At 50.5% G+C, this 23,490-nt stretch overlaps 1 protein-coding gene and 1 long non-coding RNA gene across 2 annotated transcripts; both read left to right on the forward strand.

Annotated features, from left to right (window-relative positions):
- The first annotated feature begins 186 nt into the window (after nucleotides 1-186).
- Nucleotides 187-23,490, forward strand: CMTM7 (CKLF like MARVEL transmembrane domain containing 7). Its single transcript, XM_084754552.1, has 5 exons — nucleotides 187-511; nucleotides 14,871-15,044; nucleotides 16,093-16,191; nucleotides 19,679-19,760; nucleotides 22,947-23,490. Exons 1-5 carry the CDS (start codon nucleotides 377-379, stop codon nucleotides 22,958-22,960), a joined length of 504 nt encoding a protein of 167 aa, XP_084610678.1. The 5' UTR covers nucleotides 187-376; the 3' UTR covers nucleotides 22,961-23,490.
- On the forward strand, nucleotides 525-7,845 carry LOC311581967. Its single transcript, XR_014773968.1, has 2 exons — nucleotides 525-4,397; nucleotides 6,191-7,845. It is a non-coding gene; the product is annotated as an uncharacterized lncRNA (long non-coding RNA).

Genomic DNA, 23,490 nt, shown 5'->3' on the forward strand with positions numbered 1-23,490 from the left:
AGAGAGAGATGAACAGCGCAAACAGCGCAGCACTGTACACTCTTCACCCTACTGGTGTCAGCACCCAACCGCAGCCGCACCCACACACACACAAAAAAAATCCCTGGAGGCTCGTCACCAGCTGTGACCTGGGCGGCCCGTTCCTGGGAGAGGCCAGGGCCCCAGGCGTCCGGTTTCCTGCCCAGGCCAGTCCAACTTCCGCGCGCCTGGAGGGCAGGGTCTTGCAGGGCATCTGCTTGCTGATCCTCTCCCAGTCCGGCACAGCTGGGAAAAGGGACCCGTGAGCCCCGCCCCTGAGGCTCCGCCCCGCCCCGTCAGAGTTTTACAAGCCAGAAGTCCGGGGCGCCGGAGGCGGCCAGCCGGGCTGGTCTGCGCGATGTCGCATGGATCGGGGCTCATCCGGACCACGTGCAGCAGCGGCGGCGCGCCGGGGCCAGGCCTGCACTCTGAGGGACTGCTGGACCGGGTGTACCCGCGCACCCAGAGTGCCCTGTTCAAAGTGGCGCAGATGGTAAGAAGTGTGGAGTGGCCCGGGGACGGGTACACGGGGCTGCACCTGGCGGGATCCTGGGAGCATCGCGCACCCCTTTGGTGTCTCCTAGAAAGTTCCCGGAGCAGCCCTCAGGATGCCGGTTCCCCTGGCTCCTCCAGCCGCCGCCCTGTGGGGCCTGGCCCGCTTCCCCACCGAAACCTAGGGTGCGAGTTCCTTCTCGTCTTCCTTCCTCTTCTCCAGGCCGTGCGTCGCGCACCGGGGCAGGGGAGGGAGGGTCTCCATAAGTCCCCTGCCCTCCCCAGGCCGTGGCTGCTCGGCGGGACGCCAGAGAGCGGAGGGCTGGCTTAGCTCTCGGATCTGTTAGGGAACAGGGAGAAGCGCCGCCTTTAAGGCCATCGCCAGGTCCCCTGCGCTCCCCGAGGCCACAGAGGCTCCTCAGAAGGCAGACGGTTAACTGAGAAGATCCGTGGCTAAGGGGCTTCTGGTGGTCACTTGGAGCCAGGCAGAGTTGGGGGCGCCGGTTAGTATGACCAGAGCTGCACAAAAGCGTCTGGCTCGACCAGAAGTTGCCAGGCCTGTTTCTGTTCGCTCTTTAGCTACCCTTCTTTCTCCCTCCTTTTTGTTTTCAACTTCTTTGAAAATGTCTGGTCTTCGATCGCTTTTCTGTTTGGGCGGTGTGTTTTGAAACTGGGCTGGGCCGTTTGATTTACCCACTCATCATGGGTGGAGAGGGGTGTGGTCGTTTTGTAGAAAGCTGTGGGGAGAAGTGTAGGGACCCCGGTGCAGGGTCACGCGCGGCCCGGCCCCCCGGAAGCTGGGACCTGCCAGCTAAGCAGGAGCAGCCCCTAGGGAGCTGGGTACAGGGGCAGAGCTTTTCTGCCATCCATAACCGTTATTTTGGATGCCTAGTGTGTAGAAAGGTGGCTGGCATTCTCTGCTAAAAAAGAAAGGAAGGAGACGTTGCCACCTCTCTTGAGAAGGGTGGCTAAATGGACCAAAATTGGGACACAGAGACATTTTTAATAAGGAACTAAAATAAAAAGATCTGGTGTTAAGCGGACTCCAGTTTGAGCGGAGCAGTGTGCGGAACCCAGGCTAAAGGCTTTGTTCAGGCAAAAAATAAAAAATTAAAAAAAGTAAAACCCGAGAGGCCACCTCTTTGATCTTTTAAAGATGGCTGGAGTCAGAGAAACTAACCCCACAGGTGGCGATGGATCAGAGTCCTGTGCCTTGAGCCACAAGGGAAGCGTATGAGAAAGGTCTTTGCTAGCCTGTGAGTTGGGTGCACAAAACACGGAGGGAAGAAGCATTAATGCTGATTGCCTGTCCTAAACCGGAGAGCAAAGACTTTAGCAATGACTTCATCTGCGAGCTGCCCCTCCGCATGCTCCTCTTAAAACCCAGGCGGAGAGTCTCCTGCCTTGCCAGCAGCCAGCTGACCGCCTCTTGGGAACGAGGCTGCCTGCTTGGTCCTGTCTGGCTCCTGCCTCTGCCCTGCTGTTCTGACTAGGATCTTTGCTGTTCCAATCCTCTGCTTATCAGTCGAGGGGTGAACAGGAGCAGGCGCGCTCTCAGCACCCTTCAGAGCACCATCTCGTCCTCCCATGACTCTGGCATACAGATCTCTGGTTCTAGGTTTTGTGTGACGTGGTTTTAGTGTATTCTGGCCAAGAGATTTTTCAACATGTTACCTTAAGAAACAGAAAGGTTGGGATTAGAAAGATGACTCAGCAGTTAAGAACTTGTACTGCAGCTGGGCGCACACCTTTAATCCCAGCACTCGAGAGGCAGAGGCAAGCGGATTGCTGTGAAGTTCAAGGCCAGCCTGGACCACAAAGTGAGTCCAGGATAGTCAAGGCTACACAGAGAAACCCTGTCTCGGAAAACCAAAAAGAAAAAGAAAAAAAAGAAGAACTTGTCCTGCTATTCTAGAGGACCCAAGTTCAATCCTCAGCACCCATTTGAGGCCGCTCTATAACTCTAACTCTTGGGAGAGCTGGTGCCTTTGGCCCCCTCGGGCACCTGCACTTATGTGCACCTACCCACACATAGATATACTTACATAACTTAAAAACTAAACACTGCAAAGGCCAAGACTGGGGCTATAGCTCAATTGGTAGAGTGCTTGATTAGAATGCATGAAGCCCTGTGTTCGATTTCTATCACTCCACAAAACTGGGTATAGTGGTTGGTGCCTTTAATCCCAGTACTCAGAATTCAGGCAAGAAAATCAGGGGGCCAGCTTGGGCTACAGAGAGACTGACAGACAGACAGACAGAGAGACAGACAGAGAACTACTTAGGGGAACTTGCCTTGGGCTCCTCTGTGCTTGTCACTTCTAGAAAATAAAGAGGCCAGAGGTCAAGTACAAAGCCAGTCTCAAGTGAGCCCTGGTGCTCAGTATGCCTTCTATCCAGGGGTGCTGGTGCTCAGCTGCCTTCTATCCAGGGGTGCTGGTGCTCAGTATGCCTTCTATCCAGGGGTGCTGGTGCTCAATATACCTTCTATCCAGGGGGTGCTGGTGCTCAGTATTCCTTCTATCCAGGGGTGCTGGTGCTCAGTATACTTTCTCTCCAGGTGTGCTGATGCTTGGTATGCCTTCTACCCAGGTGTGCTTCTTCTACCCAGCTGTGCTTCTTGCCGTACTGGGCTCACTTTTTCTCATTTTCCTCAATAAGCTAGTGACATGATCACTGTTCTTGAAGGAAATCATTTAAAAGCATCTTCTTGTTTGGTTCGTTTTTTTCCAGACAGGATTTTTCTGTGTAACCCTGGATGTTCTGAAACTCCTTTATAGACCAGGCTGTCCTCAAACTCAAGAGATCCACCTGTTTCTGCCTCCTGAGTGCTGGGTTTAAAGGCTTTTTTCCTCCCCAGCCATGCATTGCTCTCAGCAATGTGCCGGGAACTGCATACTGTACACCATGTCTCTGTCATCTCTCTAAATGCCTTTAAGGAATAGAATGAGTCATGTCTTTTAGTAGTGAGAAAACTGCCTGAAAGGCACTATGCGCACGTAAGCCACACAGCTGGTGGCAGCAGCCGAAGTCTGGTTTGCATCCTCAGAACCCACAATTCTGGCAGAGTCTGAACTTGCTAACGATCCAGAGAAATCAAAACCATGGTGCGCCGATGTCACACACATGGAGTTGACGATGAAAAGGACAGATGACAAGTGGTTAGGGTGTGGAAGGTGTAGAGGCTGGAACTCGGGGACACTGCTAATGGAAGTGTAAAGTGACAGTCTGCAGCAGCTCAGGAGCTGTGCCACACAAGCACGAAGACCTGAGTTGGCTCAACACACCCACATACACGTACACACAGGCACATAAAATAGGTGCCATGTGACCACCTCTCCTGCTAGCTTAGGAGAAGTGAAAATGCACCTTCATATATATTCATTTTCATTATTCACAACAGACAACCCACCAAATGGTGACTGATTCAGTAACAGAAAAAATACTACATTTGATGAGGTATTATACAGAAAAAAAATGAGGAAGGATATTGCGATATGCAACTGTATATAAGCTTTTGAAACATTGTGCTAAGTGGGAGGGGAAAGGCCGCTCACCAAAAGATCACGTTCTATGATTCTGGTCAAATGAAATGTTGAAAATAGGCAAATTTATAGACACAGATGAAATCAGTGGCTGCTTAGGACTGGGCCGGGGCGGCGGAGGAAGGAAGTTGGAAGTGACTGTTGATGGTTGAGAGGTCTGGGGGTGGTGATTAAAACCGTTAAAAGTTGTGGTTGTTGGTTAGGCAACCGTTGAGACTATACTCAAAGCTGCTAGACGTCACACTTGAGGTGGGAATTAAGGCCATTAAAGAAAGTTAGCCATTAAAGAAAAAGCCGAGTGTGGTGGCGCACGCCTTTAATGCCAGCACTCGGGAGGCAGAGGTAGGCGGATCACTATGAGTTCGAGGCCAGCCTGGTCTACAAAGTGAGTCCAGGACAGCCAAGGCTACACAGAGAGACCCTGTCTCAGGGCAGGGGTTGGGGGGGCGGAACAGTGTTAGAGACGAGGTTTGGAGGTTAGGGCAATGAACACTTTGGGCAGCCTCCAGGTTTGGGAAGCAGGGTCATCTTTTAGGACACCCACAGCCTGCCCAGCCTCACGGAGTGTAGGCTGACTGGTCAGGCTTCTGGTGTCACCTGAGTGTCCAGAGCAGGAAGGGGACAAATGGGTGTAAGCAAACCTGTAATTCCAAGTTCTCATGAGACGGAGGCAGGAGGATTAGAAGTCAAGATCATCCACAGCTACTTGGAGTCCAAGACCAGCCTACAAGAGACCCTGCCCAATAGGAGACGGAAATGGTTTCACACAACCTTGAACCCTAGTACTCCCAGTGTGTGGACTTGTGTGAGTTCAAGGCCAGCCTGGTCTACATAGCAAGCTCCAGGCCAGCCAGTACTTTACCAACTGTGCCCAGACTAGCCTCATATTCACTGGGGAGCTGAGGGCGACCTTGAACTCATGATCCTCTTACCTCCACCCCCAGAGAGCTGAGATGGCAGGCCACCCCAGCAGGCCCAGCTGCAACGTGCTTTTTCCTAGTGTGGTTTGAGTCAGGCATGGAGGCCTCTCTCCCCCAGCCTCACTTTCAAGCTCATGGGCTTCCAGGCCTGTTCCTGTAAACACAGGGTCACAGTGCCCTTCCTTGTAGGGAAGTCATGTTGAACAAATGTTCCTCAGGATAGATGCCTCCTGCCTTCTGCAGAGAGAGAAACAAAGAGCTTCGTGCCCTTTGTAGGCGGGTGGCATTGAACAGTTTTCTAGACTGGCCTCAAATTCCCTGCCCTTGCCTCCCAAGTACTGGCATTGAAGGAGTGCACCACCACACTCAGACTTTTCTAGACTTCTAAGATATTTTTTATTTCACTTATTGTGTGTGTGCACTCACGTGAACTCACATGTGCATGCGCACACCATCCAAACCTGATCTGCACTTCTGGCCTTTTATGTGGGTTCTAGAGACTGAAGCGCGGGCCTCCGGCTTGCTCAGCTTGCCCTCTATCCATAGCTACCTTTGTCAATCTCCTGGGCCCAGTTTTTAGACTTTTGATGTCTACAAAGCAATGGCTGCCCTTTTATTGTCCACAAATTTCAAGGTGACATGTAGAATAGTAATCATAATTTTAGTAGCAGATTTGGGGCCTGGCATTTTGGAAAAGGAACGGTGACAGGCTAGTCAGTCGTGCTTTGAAATGTTCCTGTATTTAGTTATTGTCAACAATGACTATAGACAGTTCTAGAAGGCAGAGCCCCACAAGCAGGAGATTTTAGGTCCACAAGCTGCGGAACCAAAGGATTTTATAGGCACAGCTAAGAATTCCTGGCCCCTCACACCCACACATCCCGAAGAGCCAGGGGCTGCTGTGCTGGGAACCACTGGCCAGAGGTGACGTAACAGCGCTGGAGACCATGAGGAGGGTGCACCAAGGCTGCAAAGCCACAGAGGGGAAAGGGCACAGGGTCCCCTAGAGTGCCAACACTCCCACAGCTTTTTTGTTCTTAAGTGTCCAGTGGGTCCCAGAGACCCTCCAGGGCCCTCCTGGCTATGCTGAGAGTGGTACCCAAGGGGGAACAGTGTAGTTCTTCAAATTCTAATTAGAGAAAGCCTCTCTCCTCCTTCCCCTGCCCTGGTTTCCTGCATGGCCCATTGGCAGTGCATCTGTTTCCTCCCTGCCAGCTGCCAGCTGCCGCTCCCCTTGTCTTCAGACTGACTCCTGCTCGCTGGCTGGCTACACTCCTTGCTCTTCTCGCAGGCCAGTGAAGGCATCCTGGACCCAGCGGTGAGCCTTAGGGCCGCCGAGAAGTGACAGAACATTCCTGCTCACCCGCACTCTGCTCTTTGTGGGGGCATCTGCAGCTGCAGAGAGGCCCAGCCTCCAGCAGATGGGGTCCCCTGGCTCATGCTGGCAGTTAGCAAGGCTGAGACCCACCTGTGTGGCCTGGGGCAGCCCACCTGTCCCCATGGCTGGGACAAATGGATAGATGGAACAGGTGACGAGGGTGAGCGCTTTCCAGATGCTCGGAAAGGATAGCTACGGGAGAAGCCTATTCTCCCCAGAGGGATGGGTTGGAAGACTGGAAGCAAGGGAAAAGAAGAACCCGCAGCGGTACCTCAGGACTTCCATTCCCACCTCCTCGTAGCATCCTCCCCGTCTCACTTGTAAAGAAGAAGAAGGAAAGCGTTCCCCCCTTTACAGTACAAAAGTGGTAGTTAACTGGATAAATGACCTGCTGAGCCCTAGCCGGGAAGAGCGGCTGAGCTGTGTGCTTTTTCCTGTTTCCTTGCCGAATCCGCACTGTCTTAGGAGGTTGTGTCCTGTGCCCTTGTTTGCAGATGAAAACTGAGGCTGAGAAGCTATGGCATCTCTTTAAGGCCTGAAAGCTGCGACCAGTGACGCTTGGGTTAGGGCCAAGTCAGAGTCCAGAACCTAAGCTCTTTTTCTCCCCCTTTGGAGACAGGGTGTCATGTGTCCCAGCCTCAGTCTTGCTGTGTGCCTAAATATACACTTGAACTTCTGACCTTCCTGCCTCCACCTCCAGAGAGCCGAGAACACAAGCATAGGGGCGCTGTGGTCCCTGCTTGGAGAGGAGGCAACCGAGCCACCCTCCCCAGGCCCTGGCTGTATGAGTCTTTTTAGATATATTACTTTATTTAGGTGTGTGTGTGTGTGTGTGTGTGTGTGTGTGCGCGCGCGCGCGTGCCTGCATGGATCTGTTTGCGTCTCAGGGCCTGAGATCCCCTGGAACCAGAGAGCTCCTATGTGGATGCTGGGATTCGAGGCCAAGCCCTGTAGAAGAACAGTAAGTGTTAACTCTCTATCTCTCTGGCTGTGTAGTTTTTCCTCCCTTTCTTTTGGCTAAATAGAAGCATTGAGATAATTATGCCTTTCCCCATGTTTTTTGTTTTGTTTAAACTATTGGGGCTGATGAGATGGCTCAGAGGTGCGCCCCCACGCCCGGCCCACTGGGGGTGGTCTTTAAGGTTTCAAAAGCCCCACACCATTCCAGTTGGCTGTTCCAGTGCCATGCCTGCCTGCCTGCCTGCTGCCATGTTTCCAGCCCCGATAGTCATGGACTCACCCTCTGAAACTGCAAGCAAGATCTCAGTTAAACACTTTCTTTCATAAGTTGCTTTCCGCCATGGTGTCCCTTCACAGCGATAAAACAAGTAGCTGAGTTGGCTCAGTGGTTAAGAGCACTGTAAAGGCGCACGCCTTTAATCTCAGTACTCGGGAGGCAGAGGCAGGCGGATCGCTGTGAGTTCGAGGCCAGCCTGGTCTACAAAGCAAGTCTAGGACAGGCAAGGCTACACAGAGAGACCCTGTCTCGGGGGGGGGGGGGGCGGGGGAGGGGGGGGAAGAAAAGAAAGCAAGCAGCACCTGGGGATGTCTGCTGAGACCCCTGTGAGAAAGAAAACACCAGAGAGTGTTGTGGTTAATTTAGAAGCATGGCCTAATAAATGTTTATTATTAGGCTATAGTTATTACAGCAGTATTTTCTAACCCACCATCAATCAATAAAAACAAAGACACCTGTTATATTTTAAAATAGCCTGGTTTCCCTAACCTACCTCCCATATCTCTCTGCCAAAATCCCATGCCATCTGCTTCTAATAATTTCTATCAAGCTACCTCCCATCCATAATCCCAAATACTTGCTAATGTTCTTCATCTTGGCCAAATCCTCCATCCTCGCCAGCCACGTGCTTCTTTCTCCACCTCATCCATGGTGGCACCCTCCTTCCTTCTCTTCCTCTCTTGTCCCCTTGCCAAGATCCTCTTCCCATCTCTGACTGCTTCCTTTCCCAAGATCCTCTCTGTCCCAAAAGCCTGTGGACCTTCGCCATGCCTATCCCATTTGCCCTGCCCAAGTGTATTGGCTTTTTATTGGTCAAACAGGAATAAGTGTTTAGGCACAGTTACAAACATTTGGGGGTACATGAGTCTGCTTACTTGGGCAGCAACCAGACAAAACCCTCTTCCCCCCACCCTCACCCCCCGCCGCCCCAACAAGAGAGCAGTTCTCAGATAGCAGATGGTCACAGAGGATGAAAATGTATTCCAAACAAGCACTGTGCTTTCCTCCAGACTCCTTCAAACTCGCTAGGTTCCAGATCACCCAGTCTAGTACCTCAGTCTATTATGTCTGAACACCATTTTCACACGTTTTAAAGATGAGCTACAGGCCTGGGGAGATAACTCAATGGGTAAGAACGCTTGCCACAAGCTTGGAGACACAAGTTCTGGTCCCCCAAATCCACATAAACTCCAGGCTCTGTAACACACCTCCGCTTTCCCAGCATGCCCCTACAGGAGAGAGGAGGTGGAGCTAGCCTGTATTGCTGTTCTTTGTTTTTTGTTTTTTTCTGTTGAACCAGTTGAGAGTGAGTTACAGATGTGGTGTGCCCAGTGCGGATTTTCTAGAAAGGTCCTCCTCATATCGCCGTCCTGTCACTAACAGGAAGCCAGAGACACCGATGTTGCAACTACAAGTCTTATTCAGGCGTCACCACAGCCACTAACATCCTTCTGGTCTGGGGCCCCAGGACCATGTGACCCCACACAGTCTCATTCAGTGTTAAGGTCTCTTCTCCTTCAGTCTAGAAGCTTCTTGAATTACAAGTGTGCGCGGTCACACTTGGTTAATGTGCGCGGGAGACTGCACGTGGACTCAGGGCTTTGTGCCCACTGACCTCTGCTCTGCACGTTCTTCTTCTCAGTAGACTTTTTAAAAACAGATTTATCTATTTATTATTATGTGTGCAGTGCTCTGTCTGCGTGTACACCTGCAGGCCAGGAAAGGGCATCAGATCTCATTATAGATGAGATAACGAGATCCATGCGGTTGCTGGGAATTGAACTCAGGACCTCTGGAAGAGCAGTCAGTGCCCTTAACCTCTGAGCCATCTCTCCAGCCCCCAGTAGACTTCCTTTTATTGCAGCATTACTTACAGAAGAGGCCCACAGTGTCTTCCGTCTCTCTTCACCTGATTATTTCCAGACAGGGTCTCACTAGATAGCCCTGGCTGGCCTGGAACTCTTTAGGTAGACCAGGCTGACCTCAAACTTAGAGATCTGCCTGCCTCTGCCTCCCAAGTGGCCTCCCGAGTGCCGGGCTTGAAGAAGTGCCACTGTCACAGGCAGCCCACCTTCGTATTTCCTGGGGCAGGGTCTTCAGTGTGCCTGGATGGCTAGTCCGCCCCACCTCTTCAGCACAGGAATCCATGGTGTGCGCGGCTGTCGTGGATGCTGGGGACAGACCTCAGGTCCTCGAGATTGTTTAACAAGCATGTCACTGACTGAGCCATCTCCCCAGCCCCTCACTGTAAGACTTGTGTCTGGAGAGTCTCTTTTCCTGGAAGCTCCAATGAGAGACGGAGTCCGAGATGGATGCAAACGCAAGAGGCTTTTATTGATCATCGCAACAGGGTCTACCTACCTTCGAGAAGGAGATCCAGAGAAGCAAAAGCTGTGGGGTTTTTGTGTTTGTTTGTTTGTTTGTTTGTTTGTTATTCGAGACAGGGTTTCTCTGTGTAGCCTTGGCTGTCCTGAACTCACATTTTAGACCAGGCTGGCCTCGAACTCACCGTGATCCACCTGTCTCTGCCTCCCAAGTGCTGGGATTAAAGGCATATGCCACCACACCTGGCCAAAGCTGTGGGTTTTTACAGCCTGTACAGAAGCAGACTTCAGCAACAATGATTATTACAAACTTGATTGTCTAAGAGGGTGACCTTTAAGCTGATTGGCTAAGTGACCAGGGCTAAGCAAGGAGACTGGGGCCAGACTGCAGGATGGATTTTTTTTTTTTTTTCCATTTGTTCTGGTCACCGTGACCTGTAGCTCTGGTTGGCCCCAGGAGCAAGCTCCTAGGAACAGTTGCTAGCTGTGTGATTGTAGCTCTCCCTGGAAACTCCCGGGGGTTGGGGGTGAGTGGGTGGAGGCAGGGTCAGGTACACAAAATGGTGTTAATTGGTCTCTACATCACTCTATACTTGTGTCAAACAAAACATCAGTTGACTGTATTCTTGGGGGGTCTCTTCCTTTCCCCTTCTCTTTCCTCCCTTCCCTTTTCTTGAGGTTCACCTCACTCCACATCCTCTTTGTTACTATTATCTTCACAGTAAGCCTCCAAGCTGGGTAGTGTTCATCTGCAAAACTGATTTTGATTACCCCTATTTTGCCTTCCAAAGTAAATTTTAGAATCAGTTTGTCAATATCTTACACACACACATACACACACACACACACACACACACACACACACACACACACACGCACCAGAAAAAAAGCCAGCATGCCGGGTCTCAACTCAGGTTCAGTTGGACTAGCGTATCAGTTGTGGGGAGAATTCACTTATCAAGCAATAAATATCTCCCAGATTGCTGCTGTTGGAAGTGGCCCTTGTTTTTAGTGTGTAAATTCAATTTTCATTGCTCACATATAAGAATATGGCTGCTCTTGTAAAGTTAAACTCTGCAGCTGGCGCCATTCCAGAACCTTCTTTTTGAGTTCTATTGGATTTCCTATAGACATGAGCATATCATTTCAAATAAAGCTGTGTGCTTTCCTTTTCCATCGGCATGCCTCATTTCTGTTTATCTTATTACAGCTTCAGTCAGTTATGAGCGGTGAGAAGGGACAGCATTTCCTTGTCACTTTGACACTGTCCCCTCCTGAGGGGAAAGGCTCAGGTTCTCACCATTGGACACACTGTTAGTTGTGAGTTCTATTGATCACACTTACCAGATCTAAGGTTGGTCCCTTAGATCCTAACTTACTGACGTTTTTTGCTGTTGTTGTTTTGGGTTTTTCTTTGTTTGTTTGTTTCTTTCTTTGTTGTTGTTGTTGTTGTTGATTTTTCGAGACAGGGTTTCTTGTGTAGCCTTCGCTGTCCTGGACTCACTTTGTAGACCAGGCTGGCCTCGAACTCACAGGGATCCGCCTGCCTCTGCCTCCTGAGTGCCGGGATTAAAGGCGTGCGCCACCACACCCGGCCTTTTTCTTTGTTTCTTATAATGAATGGATATTGACATTTTTGCCATCTGTTTTTTCCGCATCAGTTGACAGGAATATATGGCGGCCCCTCGTGTCTGCTGTGTAGGTTCAAGTCACTCGAAGCCACGCCTTCCTGAGATGCCCTGCCGTCCCAGTTCTTCTGTGTCATTGGTCGGCTGCGCTAACATGCAACTGCGGGACAGCGACTCCGCTGGCTTGCGTCCACCCCTGAGATGTTTGCATATGAACAGTCCATTCAGTTCAGAACCAGCATCTTTTCCCCCTTCTGTAACTGATTTATTTTAACTTAAAAAAGATTTTTTTAAACCTCTTTCTCAATTCTGCCATATATTAGGAAAGGGAACATTTTGCAACCCAGTTCTGAGACCGAGGGGCGGGGTCGGGAAGTGGGGGGTAGAAGGGCACCATTGCTCCTGGTGGCAAGGCTCATGGGGACCTCCACTGGTCCTTGTTGTGGGGCACTTGGTCCCCGAACTGTCACCCCGGCACTGCTGGCTTATGTCTGTGCGGCTCCAGGTGGCAGGTGAGTGAGTGCAAGCGCTACTGGGGACCGACCTCCAGTCAGGCTTTGTGGCAAGCCAGGGGCAGGGCTGCCTGTGGAGACTGAAAAACCTTTGTCTTTTTCCCCTGAGGGTTTGACAGCAACCCAGGGCAGCCTCAGAGTGACCCTGCAGGCCGGTGAAGGGAGCATGTGGCTCTAGCCAGGGTCAGCCATCCCATGTTATTTTTAATAAGCAGAGGCTAAGGCGGGGTGGGGGTGGGGGTCTCACTGAAGGGAGGGCTTTGTTTACACTGGACACACCAGTGAGAACTCACCCACACCACGGGCAGGGAGGGCCTCCTTCCACTGCGCCTGCGCACAGGTCCCAGCCCCATCTTGCCTTCCTGTAAGGGGTCCTTACAGGCTTCCTACTCCTTAGCAGGCCTGCACAAGCGAGAAGTCTCTGAGGAACTTGTCCCTCAGAGGACTAAGGCTGCGGCAGGACTGAGGTGGGGAGGCCCGAGTTGATTTCAATAGTGTTTGGTGTGTGGAAGGATCTGGACTGAATCTGAAACTGTTGTGAGAAATCCGAGGAGGTAGGAGTCGGGAGGTGCTGCTGTGGCCAGTGGCATGGACCCATCTTGTTCGTGCCCCCACGGGGCTCCCTGTATCATCATGTGCCAGGGTCCCCCAAAAAACACCTGGAGGTCTTGAGGGGGGCCCTTGCAGCCCTCCCCACACTTGCATCTACACACATTCTCTCTCTCCTCCACCCCCCACCCCGGCTGTTACAGGAATGATTCTCTCGTTCCACTATGTGGGACTTGGCGACAAATTCAGGTCCCCAGGCTTGGCAGTAAGAGCCTTCAGCCTCTAAAACGGCTTGCCAGCCTTCCCTCTCGGCTTCATGAGTCCTTACCGAAGGCCAGTCTTCGGGCAGCTCAGACCCCATGCTCCACCCCACCCCCACCTCCTTCCCGGCCTCCCTTCCGGGTCCTCACAGTGGTGGATGATGACACTAGCTGAACAACGGTGGCTTTCCATCTGTGACTCAGGCCGCAGGCCTGCCATGCTTCTGGGGTACTCGCTTGGTCGTTTTTCATCCCTCTCCTCCGACTGGCACAGGCCTGGCTCGGGGCTGTTTCAGTTTTTAGTCAAGGCTTCCTTCCCACGGCCTCATTGTGGGACTCAGCGGCCACGCGCTTCTCTGGCACTTGCCCAAGGCTGGATGCCAGGCCTCTTACAGGCACTGAGCAGCCTCACAGATCCTCCACGGATTTCTTTCTCCTCGACACTGGCCAAAGTACCAGCCGCCAGCCTCTCCGCTGTGCCTTCTTTGTTCAAGCGTCCTGAGGAGTCTCCCTGGCACATGGAAGCCAGTGTGGCCTTTTGCTGCGGGTTTGTTTAAACTTTATCACTGTCGTGTGTATGGAAGCATGATGATGTGTGTGCATGGCATGTGTCCCACGGCTCCCGTTTGGGAGGTCAGAAGACAACTGTGTGCAGCCAGTTCTCTGGATATTTGTCGCATGAGTCATCAGACTCATGCACGGCGACTGCATCTCATCAGCCAGTGGTTTATTTTTTTGAGATGGGCGGCTCAGGCTGGGCTCTAACTCAGTATGCACAGAAAATGACCTCGGTCTCCCTGCTCCACCTCCCCGGGCTGGAATTAGGCCTGTACCCCCATGCCTCATTTATGAGGTGTAGAGGATTGAACGTAGGGCTTTGTGTGTGAGCACGAGCAAGCATTCTGCCAACCTGAGCTCCTATAGGCCAGCTCCTACTTTCGTTTTGGTTGGTTTGGTTTTAGTTTTGGCTCACTCTGTAGCACTGACTGGCCTTGAACTTGAAGCAATCCTTCTGCCTCTGCCTGTGCTGAGATTCAGGGCACGGACCACCATGGTTAGTTTCAGTGCAATCTTACGTCCTGAATGACAAAGATTGGAACTGTAATGTCGTTGGCACTTGGTGAATAATTATCAAATAAATGTGTTCTGGTTCCCGTCCTAAAAACAAGGGTAGTCTGAGCTTGAAGCCAAGCCAGTTCTTAAAGCAGATGTATCAGCTAGCTCTGCCACCTAACAAATAGCTGTCTTTTTTTTTTTTTTTAGCTGTAAGTCTTAATGACATCTAGTAAGTTCTTACTGTTGGCTGGACAGGGCTCTCAAGGGACCAGCCCTGCAAGTCATGAGCCTGAGCTGCTGTCAGTCAGGATTGCCTGATGACCTCTGCTCTGGGCTTCCTTCACTGGAGGGTGTGCACTAACCCAGAGTCCTAGATCCAGCAGGATGGTAGTGTGGAATAAAAAGTTCAGGGACAGCTTGGGATGTAGCTCAATCTGTAGAGTGATTATCTAGCATGCAAGGAGTCCTGGGTTCCACACACAAATACACACACACACACACACACACACACACACACACACACACACACACCGATTCAAATATGTTACTGCCTACAAGCCGGACTAGTTGGACTAATTAGTGACTCTGTGCCTCAGTTTCCCTTTATGGAACAAGGGATGACTTTGTCTACCTGGCTGAGTTCTTCAGGGCTTGGGATCTTGAATGCCACACCCCAATCAATAATCACTCACTGTCCACCTGATAAGGGCAATGGATATCCTTGCCATCAGTAACAGCTATTACTTTTAGCTGATACACAAGCCCTGGCTCCCCTGAGTGTATTTGTGGAAGTAATCCGTCAACCTTCCCAGCCGTTGGTGTGGGGATAGCCTGGATTACAGCAGTGTAGCAAGTCAGGCTTGGGAGAGGGACAGCGCGGCTGCACTTGTCCCTCACTCCTGGGTGCCTGACTTGGACAGAAGTGTATCAACATCTCCATGTCTGCCGAAGGTCACCCTGCTGATTGCCTTCATCTGCGTGAGGAGTTCGCCTCGGATTGACTATGGCGCCTACAGCTTCTTTGAAGTGGTCACCATCTGCGACCTCATAATGATCCTCATCTTTTACCTGGTCCACCTCTTCCGCTTCTACCGTGTGCTCACCTGCATCAGCTGGCCCCTGTCGGTAAGAGGGAGGCAGAGCCCCTCTGTCTTCCCAGCCCACCTCCCAAGCCATCTCAGCCGTTGGCCTGCCTCCTCAGGGCTTCTCAAACCCACGTCCCACTGTTAGAAGTGGGGAATAGAAAGGCAAGCCTTGAGGGAAGGAGCTGGTAAGGACGGTGAACGTGGACACCATTGAGGATTCAATGGTGACACCTGGTGGCTAAAACGCACTGGCCGAGGCTGAGATGATAAATCAGTAAGATAAATCCTTACTCTGTAGACCAGGCTAACCTCGAACTCACAGAGATCCTCCTGCCTCTGCCTCCCGAGTGCTGGGATAAAATGTGTGTGCTACCATACCTGGCAAATATATTTAATTTTGTATATTTAATTTTCTACCTGGGCATAAATGCCCTCCATCAATCCTAACAGAGATCTAGTGATTCCCTCACAGCCACTGTGTGCCAAACCACGCCATCCACATACATCAACGGCTCACTTCTTCCTGGCTAATCTAGATGCCTTGTATCTAATTGTCTTGCCTTATTGTGAAGAATTAGCCAAACAGTGGTTCAGTGGTTGAGCATTAAATAGAAATAGCAAGAGCAGGTGTCACTGCCTTTTCTGTGATCGCTGAATAGGAGGCTGGGTATACGTTTTTATATATCTCTTCCATTAGATTGAGAATCTAAACTGTTGAGTGCTTTTATTTTATTTTATTTTTTGGTTGTTCAAGATAGCCAGGTACCCTAGGCTATCCTGGACTCACTTGGTAGACCAGGCTGGCCTCGAACTCACAGTGATCTGCCTGCCTCTGCCTCCCACATACTGGGATTAATGGCGTGTGCCACCACACCTGGCCCTGTGTTTCTTTCTGTTTGCCCAGCATCTTCTCTGCTGTGTGCCTCTTCCTGGCCCAGCTTTCTACACTATTTGCCTATGAAACATGAGCGCTCTGGCCTAAGTGTTCCAAGGGAAAGAAGTGTAGCTCTTACCATCTCATCACCTCAGAGTGCGCTCTCCACTCACATCTTTTTTTTTTTTTTTTTTTTTTTTGCCCTGGCTTCCAGGAACTTCTACACTATTTAATCGGTACCCTGCTTCTCCTCATCGCCTCCATTGTGGCAGCCTCCAAGAGTTACAACCAGAGCGGCCTGGTAGCCGGAGCGGTAAGATTTTTTTTTTTTTTTTTTTTTACAGATTTTTAGATATTCCTTTCTTCCTGTTAGGGGCCAAGCAAGGGTTGATTTGAGGAGCCTCTCTTCTTAGAACCCAAACCTACCTCAATCCAGGCAGCCACTGTCTCCTAAGAGCCTGACACTTGGGCTCATGACAGAGGGTCCGGGAAGTTAGACTTAAGGGCTGTTGACAACTTAAACAGCTACAGTCGTCTGGACATGTCTCCCTTACAGTTAAGAGCTTAGCTCAGGGGTGAGAGGGTCTCAGGCCCCATGCCTACTCCGAGTATCTACCCATGGCTGCCTTTTCCCTGCAGAGAACTATTTAGGGGTCTCTTTTGCTCCTAGAGGGAAGGGTACTGTGATCGATTAGTGATGTCTGCCACGAGTCCTTTGTCTCTTTTCTTTTCTTTTGGGTCTCACTGGGTAACCCAGGGTGGCCTAGAATGTACTACATAGCCCAGGCTGGCCTTACACTTACAGAGATCTTCCTCCTGAGTGCTAGGGTTATAGGAATGCATGCCCTGTCAGGTACCTTTATTAAAAAAAAAAAAAAAGAATTTTATGTAGCTTAGACTGACCTCGAATCCTTTGTGTAGCCGAGGATAACCTTGAACTTCTGACCCTCTAGCCTCTGCCTCCCCAGGTCTCCCCAGTTTTTAATGCAGTGCTGGGAGCAATCCTTGGTTGCCTGCATGGCACTCTACCAACTGAGCTGAGCACAACAGGTTCCCTTGTCCCTTCCAGAGGTAAAGCTGAGCCATGCACAGCTAGCTAGAGTGGACAGAGATACAGCACTGTGAGTAGCCATGCCCACACATATGGACACATGGACTCTTGTGGTCTGATTCAGGAGTTTGCTAACTTCATATGTGAGTGGCATTTAGTCCAGTCCTGGTTTGCTACAGACACTCAGGCAAGAAGGTTTTTCCTGTTTGTTTGAAGGCCTGGTTTCTTGTGGCCCAGGCTAGCCTCCACCTTAGTAAGTAGCCAAGGATGACCGTCAGCTTGAGATTTGGCTGACTGGAGCTCCCAGGTGCTAGGATGTCAGGTGTGCAACACCACATCTGGTTTATGTGGTGCTGGGGGTGGAGCCCAGGACTTGGTGCATGCTGGGCAAGTGCTCGGCCCACTGAGCAAAGACTTTTAAAATGAGTTTCAAGGCCTGTGTGAGTTTCACTTACAAATATCACCAGAATTCTCCAGACTGAGGCCTGTCATCAGGTTTGCCCCTGGAATTTCCCTCAGATAGACTCTCTGCCCTGAAGGTCCACACAGAGGGGACCAAGCATCAAAGTATCACTGCACTTTCTGGAGTGCCCCTCATGTTCCATGTGATCTCTGAGGAGACAGATGGCTGTCACCTGCAGGTTGGCACCTACCTGGCAATAGTGCATGCTGGGAGAAGAGTCCAGGAAACACACACACACACACACACACACACACACACACACACACACACACACACACACTGTGTTATTTCAGAGCACACATGAAGGGATTCCCACTAGGTTTTATAATCAGCTCACACATAAACTGTGTCAGCCCCAGGAGCTAGCATTTATCACACCACAGGGAAGCTGTCCCTATTCATGAGAAAGTAGCCCTCTAGCTTAGGTGATGAGTGCATGGCCCATGTGACAATTAGCAAACAAACAAGGCACTGTGGGCCAGACTAGCATTCTGTAGGGATGCAATAATAAACTGTTCAATTATGCAGCCCGGACAGTTGGGGACTCGGGTAATGAGCTAATTGTGCAGAATAGATAACGGGAAACAAGGCCTGGCTCTCATCAGTAATTGTGTGGCTCAGACAATCTGTACAACGAGAGCCAAGGAAAAGGCTTTAGGGTACAGGCTCCTGGGGACAGCCGAGTACCTAAGGCAGCAGCTGGGCCTGAAAAGAATAGCAAACCTTATTAGAAATCTACCCTTAGTCTGGCTGCTGCCCCTGGATCACACGTATCTCATCTCAGCTGCCGACCACTGTCAGCCCTAGTGGTAGCATGGTGACCCAAGGCCTTCGAGTGGGTCTGGGGACACCTTGGCTACGGTCCAGCAGAGTGTGAGTTCTGGAGCCCACTGCCCAGGGTCAGACCCTTACACAGCCCTGGTGTGTTCTGGGGTCTTAAGCAGAGGAGGGGGCTTCCTGTGCCTCTCCTAGCTTAGCTGTGAAACCGGAAGGGTGGGGTGGGATGCCATCCTCACCGTGGGGAGTTGTAGGTTCAAGGAGTCAGCTGTCTCAAGCTCACCAACCTGACAGGTGTATAGTTACTCCTCAGTGGCCACCAGAGTGTGTCACAAGAGGGTGCATGCCCACCAGTCTCATGGCTTCCAAGACACCAGGGGCATGGTTACTCTCCGTCCAATCATCTTTGAGAAGACTGTTAGGTCAAGGTCAACGCTCTTCAAGTCCAACGCTAGATGGAGCCTGGGAAGGGGAGGAGCGTTGCCCCAGCTTATTTTTTTACTATGTTATTATTTAAATACTTGTAGACATAAAACTGAACTCCAAAGCCTCACTCCTGGCTCCTACACAGCTATAAGGCATGGTGGCGCACGCCTTTAATCCCAGCACTCGGGAGGCAGAAGCAGGTGGATCACTGTGAGTTCGAGGCCAGCCTGGTCTACAAAGCGAGTCTAGGACAGCCAAGGCTACACAGAGAGACCGTGTCTCAAAAAACAAACAAACAAACAAAAAGCTGGCAAAGACCAGAAGTCATTACCAGTGAAATCCAACAATGCTAGTCATATAATCAATCTGCTAGAATGTGCGAAATTTTAATTTTGGGGGGGGGGGGGGAACAGGTTTCAAGACAGGATTTCTCTGTGTAGCCATTATATCCTGGACTCACTTTGTAGACCAGGCTGGCCTCGAACTCACAGAGATCTGCCCACCTCTTGCCTCCCAAGTGCTGGGATTAAAGGCATGTGCCACCACACCCAGCTTCCAATTTTTATTTTTATTTTTATTTTTTATTTATTTATTTATTTATTTTTTTTTTGGTTTTTCGAGACAGGGTTTCTCTATGTAGCCTTGGCCATCCTGGACTCACTTTGTAGACCAGGCTGGCCTCGAACTCACAGCGATCCGCCTGCCTCTGCCTCCCGAGTGCTGGGATTAAAGGCATGCGCCACCACGCCCGGCCAGCTTCCAATTTTTAAATCCAAATTAAAATTTACAGTGCTACCTACCTTTCGTATTTTTATTGGTCCTAGATCATCATGGTCCAGTGGCTTGGCCCCAGCTAGATTGTAAATATAAACCCAAGTCTGGCCTTAGGCCAGGGACCCAGAGATTTGGCTGTGGGGCCTGAACAGAGGACCAGAGGCCCAAGGTTGGATCTCCCAAACTTCTCTCTATAACTAGGGCACTAGGTGGCTAGGTCACATGGCTCCCCAGCCTCCTTCCTGAAACAGAGAAGAAATTCAGAGAGATGCCCCATGGCTGGGAACTTCCTTTCCTCTCCCACTGCAGGTCTTTGGGTTCCTGGCCAGCTTCCTCTGCCTGGCAAGCTTGTGGCTGTCCTACAAGATCACCTGCATAACCCAGTCATCAGGTAAGCTTTGGTCGTCAAGATGCAGGGCACACGGGGTAGAAGGATTGCTCTCGGCTCGGCAGCAGGATATGTCTTGGTGCCAGGGGCCAGAGTGGAGCTGGAGGGCAGGGCACAGAAGAAGGAAGGGTGGCACCTAAGGACACTGCCCTCCTACCCACCTCTACATGCCACAGAACATCCTGGGACGTTCTGTATATGACCACACATAACCTTGAACTCCTGGTCCTTCTCCCTCTACCTCCCAAGCGCTGGGCTTTTACAAGAATTCCTTTTTGTTGTTGTTGTTTTTTGTTTTTCAAGACAGGGTTTCTCTGTGTAGCCTTGACTGTCCTGGACTCGCTTTGTAGACCAGGCTGACCTCGAACTCACAGGGATCTGCCTGCCTCTGCCTCCTGAGTTTTTTGTTTTGTTTTTGTTTTTTGCTTTTTTGGGTTTTTTTTGGTGGTGTTTGTTTGTTTGTTTTTGGTTTTTCGAGACAGGGTCTCTCTATGTTAGCCTTGGCTGTCCTGGACTCGCTTTGTAGACCAGGCTGGCCTCAAACTCACAGCGATCCACCTGCCTCTGCCTCCCGAGTGCTGGGATTAATTGTTTTGTTTTTAAAGTCTTTTTTTAAAGATTTATTTATTATTATGTATACAGTGTTGAAGAGTGCATCAGCTCACATTATAGATGGTTGGGAGCCACCATGTGATTGCTGGGAATTGAACTCATGATCTCTGGAAGAGCAGACAGTGCTCTTAACCTCTGAACCATCTCTCCAGCCCAAGAATTTCTTGAAATAAGCTTCCTATGACAATAATAAAACTTAGAATGCTTAGAAAACGCAGGTCAGGTTTTCATTGTTTTTCTTTTTTCTCCCCCCCCCCCACTCCCCCCTCCCCCACCCCAGACAGGGTTTCTCTGTGTAACAGCTCTGGCTTTCCTGGAACTCACTCTGTAGTCCAGGCTGGCCTTGAACTCATGGAGACCTACCTGTCTCTGCCTCCACTGCGTGGCTTGTTTTGCTTTTTTCTTAAAGTCTCATTATAAAGCTCAGAGTAGCTTTGAACCACTCCTCCTGTTTCAGCCTCCCAAGTCCTGGGATTACACGTGTGGCACTAAGCCCAGCACTCAGAAACAGTCCCTGGGATCTCTCTTCCCAGTGCTCCTTCCCTGAGAAAAGAATGCAAGCGTGCTTATAAAAAGAGAACCAGGGGAGCTGGAGTGATGGCCCAGAGGTTAAGAGCACTGTCTGCTCCAAAGGTCCTGAGTTCAATTCCCAGCAACCACCTGGAGGCTCACAACCATTTATAATGACATGTAGTGCCCTCTTCTGGCAGGCAGGCACACATGCAGGCAGAACACTATATACATAATAAAACCTTTTTAAAAGAGAACCAGGAAAGGGCATGGTGGCACATGCCTTTAATCCTAGCACTTGGGAGGCAGAGCAGGGGGATCTCTGTGAGTTCCAGGCCAGCCTGGTTTACATAGCTTGTGCCAAGGCTACCAAGTGAAACCCAGTCTTAGAACACAGAACCACATCTGCATTTTCCCCCCAACTACTTCATCATGTGCCAAACATTTTCCTGGTACCATTAGGAATTCTCTGTATTTTATTTTTCAGTGATGGGATCACTCTGGCCCCTTTCAGTTTTAGGGGTTTGGTTTTGCTTAGTTTTTTGTTACTTAATACTGCTATAGTGAGTGTGCCCCTACAAAGTAACCCCAATACGCACGCACCCTTAATGCTTCTTATCCCTAAGTTCTTCAGGGGCGCGGGTGAGGATTAGCCAGTGTCCACCTGTGTAGCCCACACTGGCTTTGACCTTTTGGCAGTCCTCTTGCCTCAGTTTCTCAAGTGTGCACCTCCACATGAAGCATGCTGTCTTCTTAGAAACTGACTGCTAAAGTGGTGCATGCCTGTGATCCCAGGAGGCTGAAACAGGAAGAAGCTGAGTCCGAGGCTATCAGACTGCACTTTACAATCCTGTCTCAAAGCACAAAAACATTAGTAGATTTCAGAAAGCCCAAACCAAAACAACTGGTCTGATTAATTCACTCTTTTCTTCAAGCCAGAATTTCTTTTCCTTTTCTTTCTTTTAAGATTTTAAACAGATGAAGGGTCTGCCTGTGTGGATGTAGGTGTCTTCAGGGAACAGGAGAGGGTGCCTGATGCTCTGGAACTGGAGCTACACACAGTTGAAAGCCACCTGACGCAGGTGCTGGGAACACAGCTTTGGGCTCTAGAAGAGCAGCAAATGCTCTTAACCAATAAGTCATCTCTCCACTCCCTCTTTTCTTCCTTTTTAAAAAAGGTATTTAGAGCCGGGTGGTGATGGCGCACGCCTTTAGTCCCAGCACTCCGGAGGCAGAGGCAGGCAGATCTCTGTAAGTTCGAGGCCAGCCTGGTCTACAGTGAGTCCAGGACAGCCAAGGCTATATAGAGAAACCTTCCCCCCCCCCCCAAAAAAAAGAACAAAATAAAATAAATAAATAAATCACTAGTATTTAGAAGGCTGGGTTTCACTCAGTAAAATGTTTGCTATGCAGGTAGTGGTGGAGACAGGCAGATCCCTGCAGCTTAATGGCCAGACACCCTAGCCTAACCAGTGAGCCACCATGTCTCAAGAAATAAGGGGGGGGGGGGCGGCTGGAAAGCTGGCTCAGAGGCTAAGAGCACAGTCTGCCCTTCCAAAGATCCCAGGTTCAATTCCTAGCAACCACATGGTGGCTCACAACCACCTGTAATGAGATCTGGTACCTTCTTGTGGGCAAGCACACATGTGGGCAGAATACTGTATAAATAGCAAATAAATCTTTTTAAAAAAGAAATAAGGGGGAGGGGCTGGAGAGATGACTTAGCAGTTAAGAGTACTGACTGTTCTTCCAGAGGACCCAGGTTCAATTCCCAGCACCCACATGACAGCTCACAACTATCTGTAACTTCAAGATCTGACACCCTCACACAGGCTACATGCAGTCAAAACACCGATGCACATAAAAGAATTTACAAAGAAAGAGGAGAGCAACAGAGGAAGACCCTTGACCTCTGATCTTACCTCGTACCCTTTCAAACCCGCGCATGCGCACACACATACATGCGCACACACTATTTGTAGTTCAGAGGCATAGAGCAAAAGCCCATGGCTTCTAGGTGACTTCTGTTCCTGGCAAGGTGACCTAACTTTCCGTTTCTTTCTCAAGATGTATCTGCCTGAAGAGGCCATAGCCTCTGGTCCTTTCCAGGAATCTACAGGATGGATGGCTATAGACTGCTCAGATGACAAGCCCTGTGGCTTCCCTGGCTTTGCCTGGACACTGGGCTGCCGAGCATCAAGCAGCCAGCGCCCTCCTTCCACAGTCCGCCGCAGAGACCGTTCCTCCATTCTGGGCTCTTAGCACCACTCAGGTACCCAGGATTGCGCTGAGCACAGCGGAGAAACCTCGGGATCAGCCTGCGTAGACGCGCCTTTCTGCACACCCTTTGGGACAGAGACCACAGAGTCTTCAGAGAAGCAGTAGACCCTGATTTATCTGGCCTGTCAATCTGCTCTTGAAGAGTCTCTGTTCAAAGTGAGGAGCCAGCGGAAACACTAGGTGGCCGCCCTGTCTCTCTTGTCCCTATCTCTGCCTTTGTCACAGTGTGTGTGTGTGTGTGTGTGTGTGTATGTGTGTGTGTGTGTACACGCGTGTGTAGGGAGTGCATGGTTTTTAATAAAACATCAGCCAATTGCAGCTTTCTCATTGA

This window comes from Acomys minous (assembly GCF_964271855.1).
Source record: "Acomys minous genome assembly, chromosome: 13".
Classification (NCBI taxonomy): domain Eukaryota; kingdom Metazoa; phylum Chordata; class Mammalia; order Rodentia; family Muridae; genus Acomys; species Acomys minous.

What these genes read in the sequence shown, in the direction of transcription:
- CMTM7 (XM_084754552.1), top strand. Translation starts at nt 377, where the DNA reads ATGTCGCATGGATCGGGGCTCATCCGGACCACGTGCAGCAGCGGCGGC. An exon ending in TGTTCAAAGTGGCGCAGATG is followed by an intron (nt 512 to 14,870) that starts GTAAGAAGTGTG and finishes TGTCTGCCGAAG; the next exon opens with GTCACCCTGCTGATTGCCTT. An exon ending in GCATCAGCTGGCCCCTGTCG is followed by an intron (nt 15,045 to 16,092) that starts GTAAGAGGGAGG and finishes CCTGGCTTCCAG; the next exon opens with GAACTTCTACACTATTTAAT.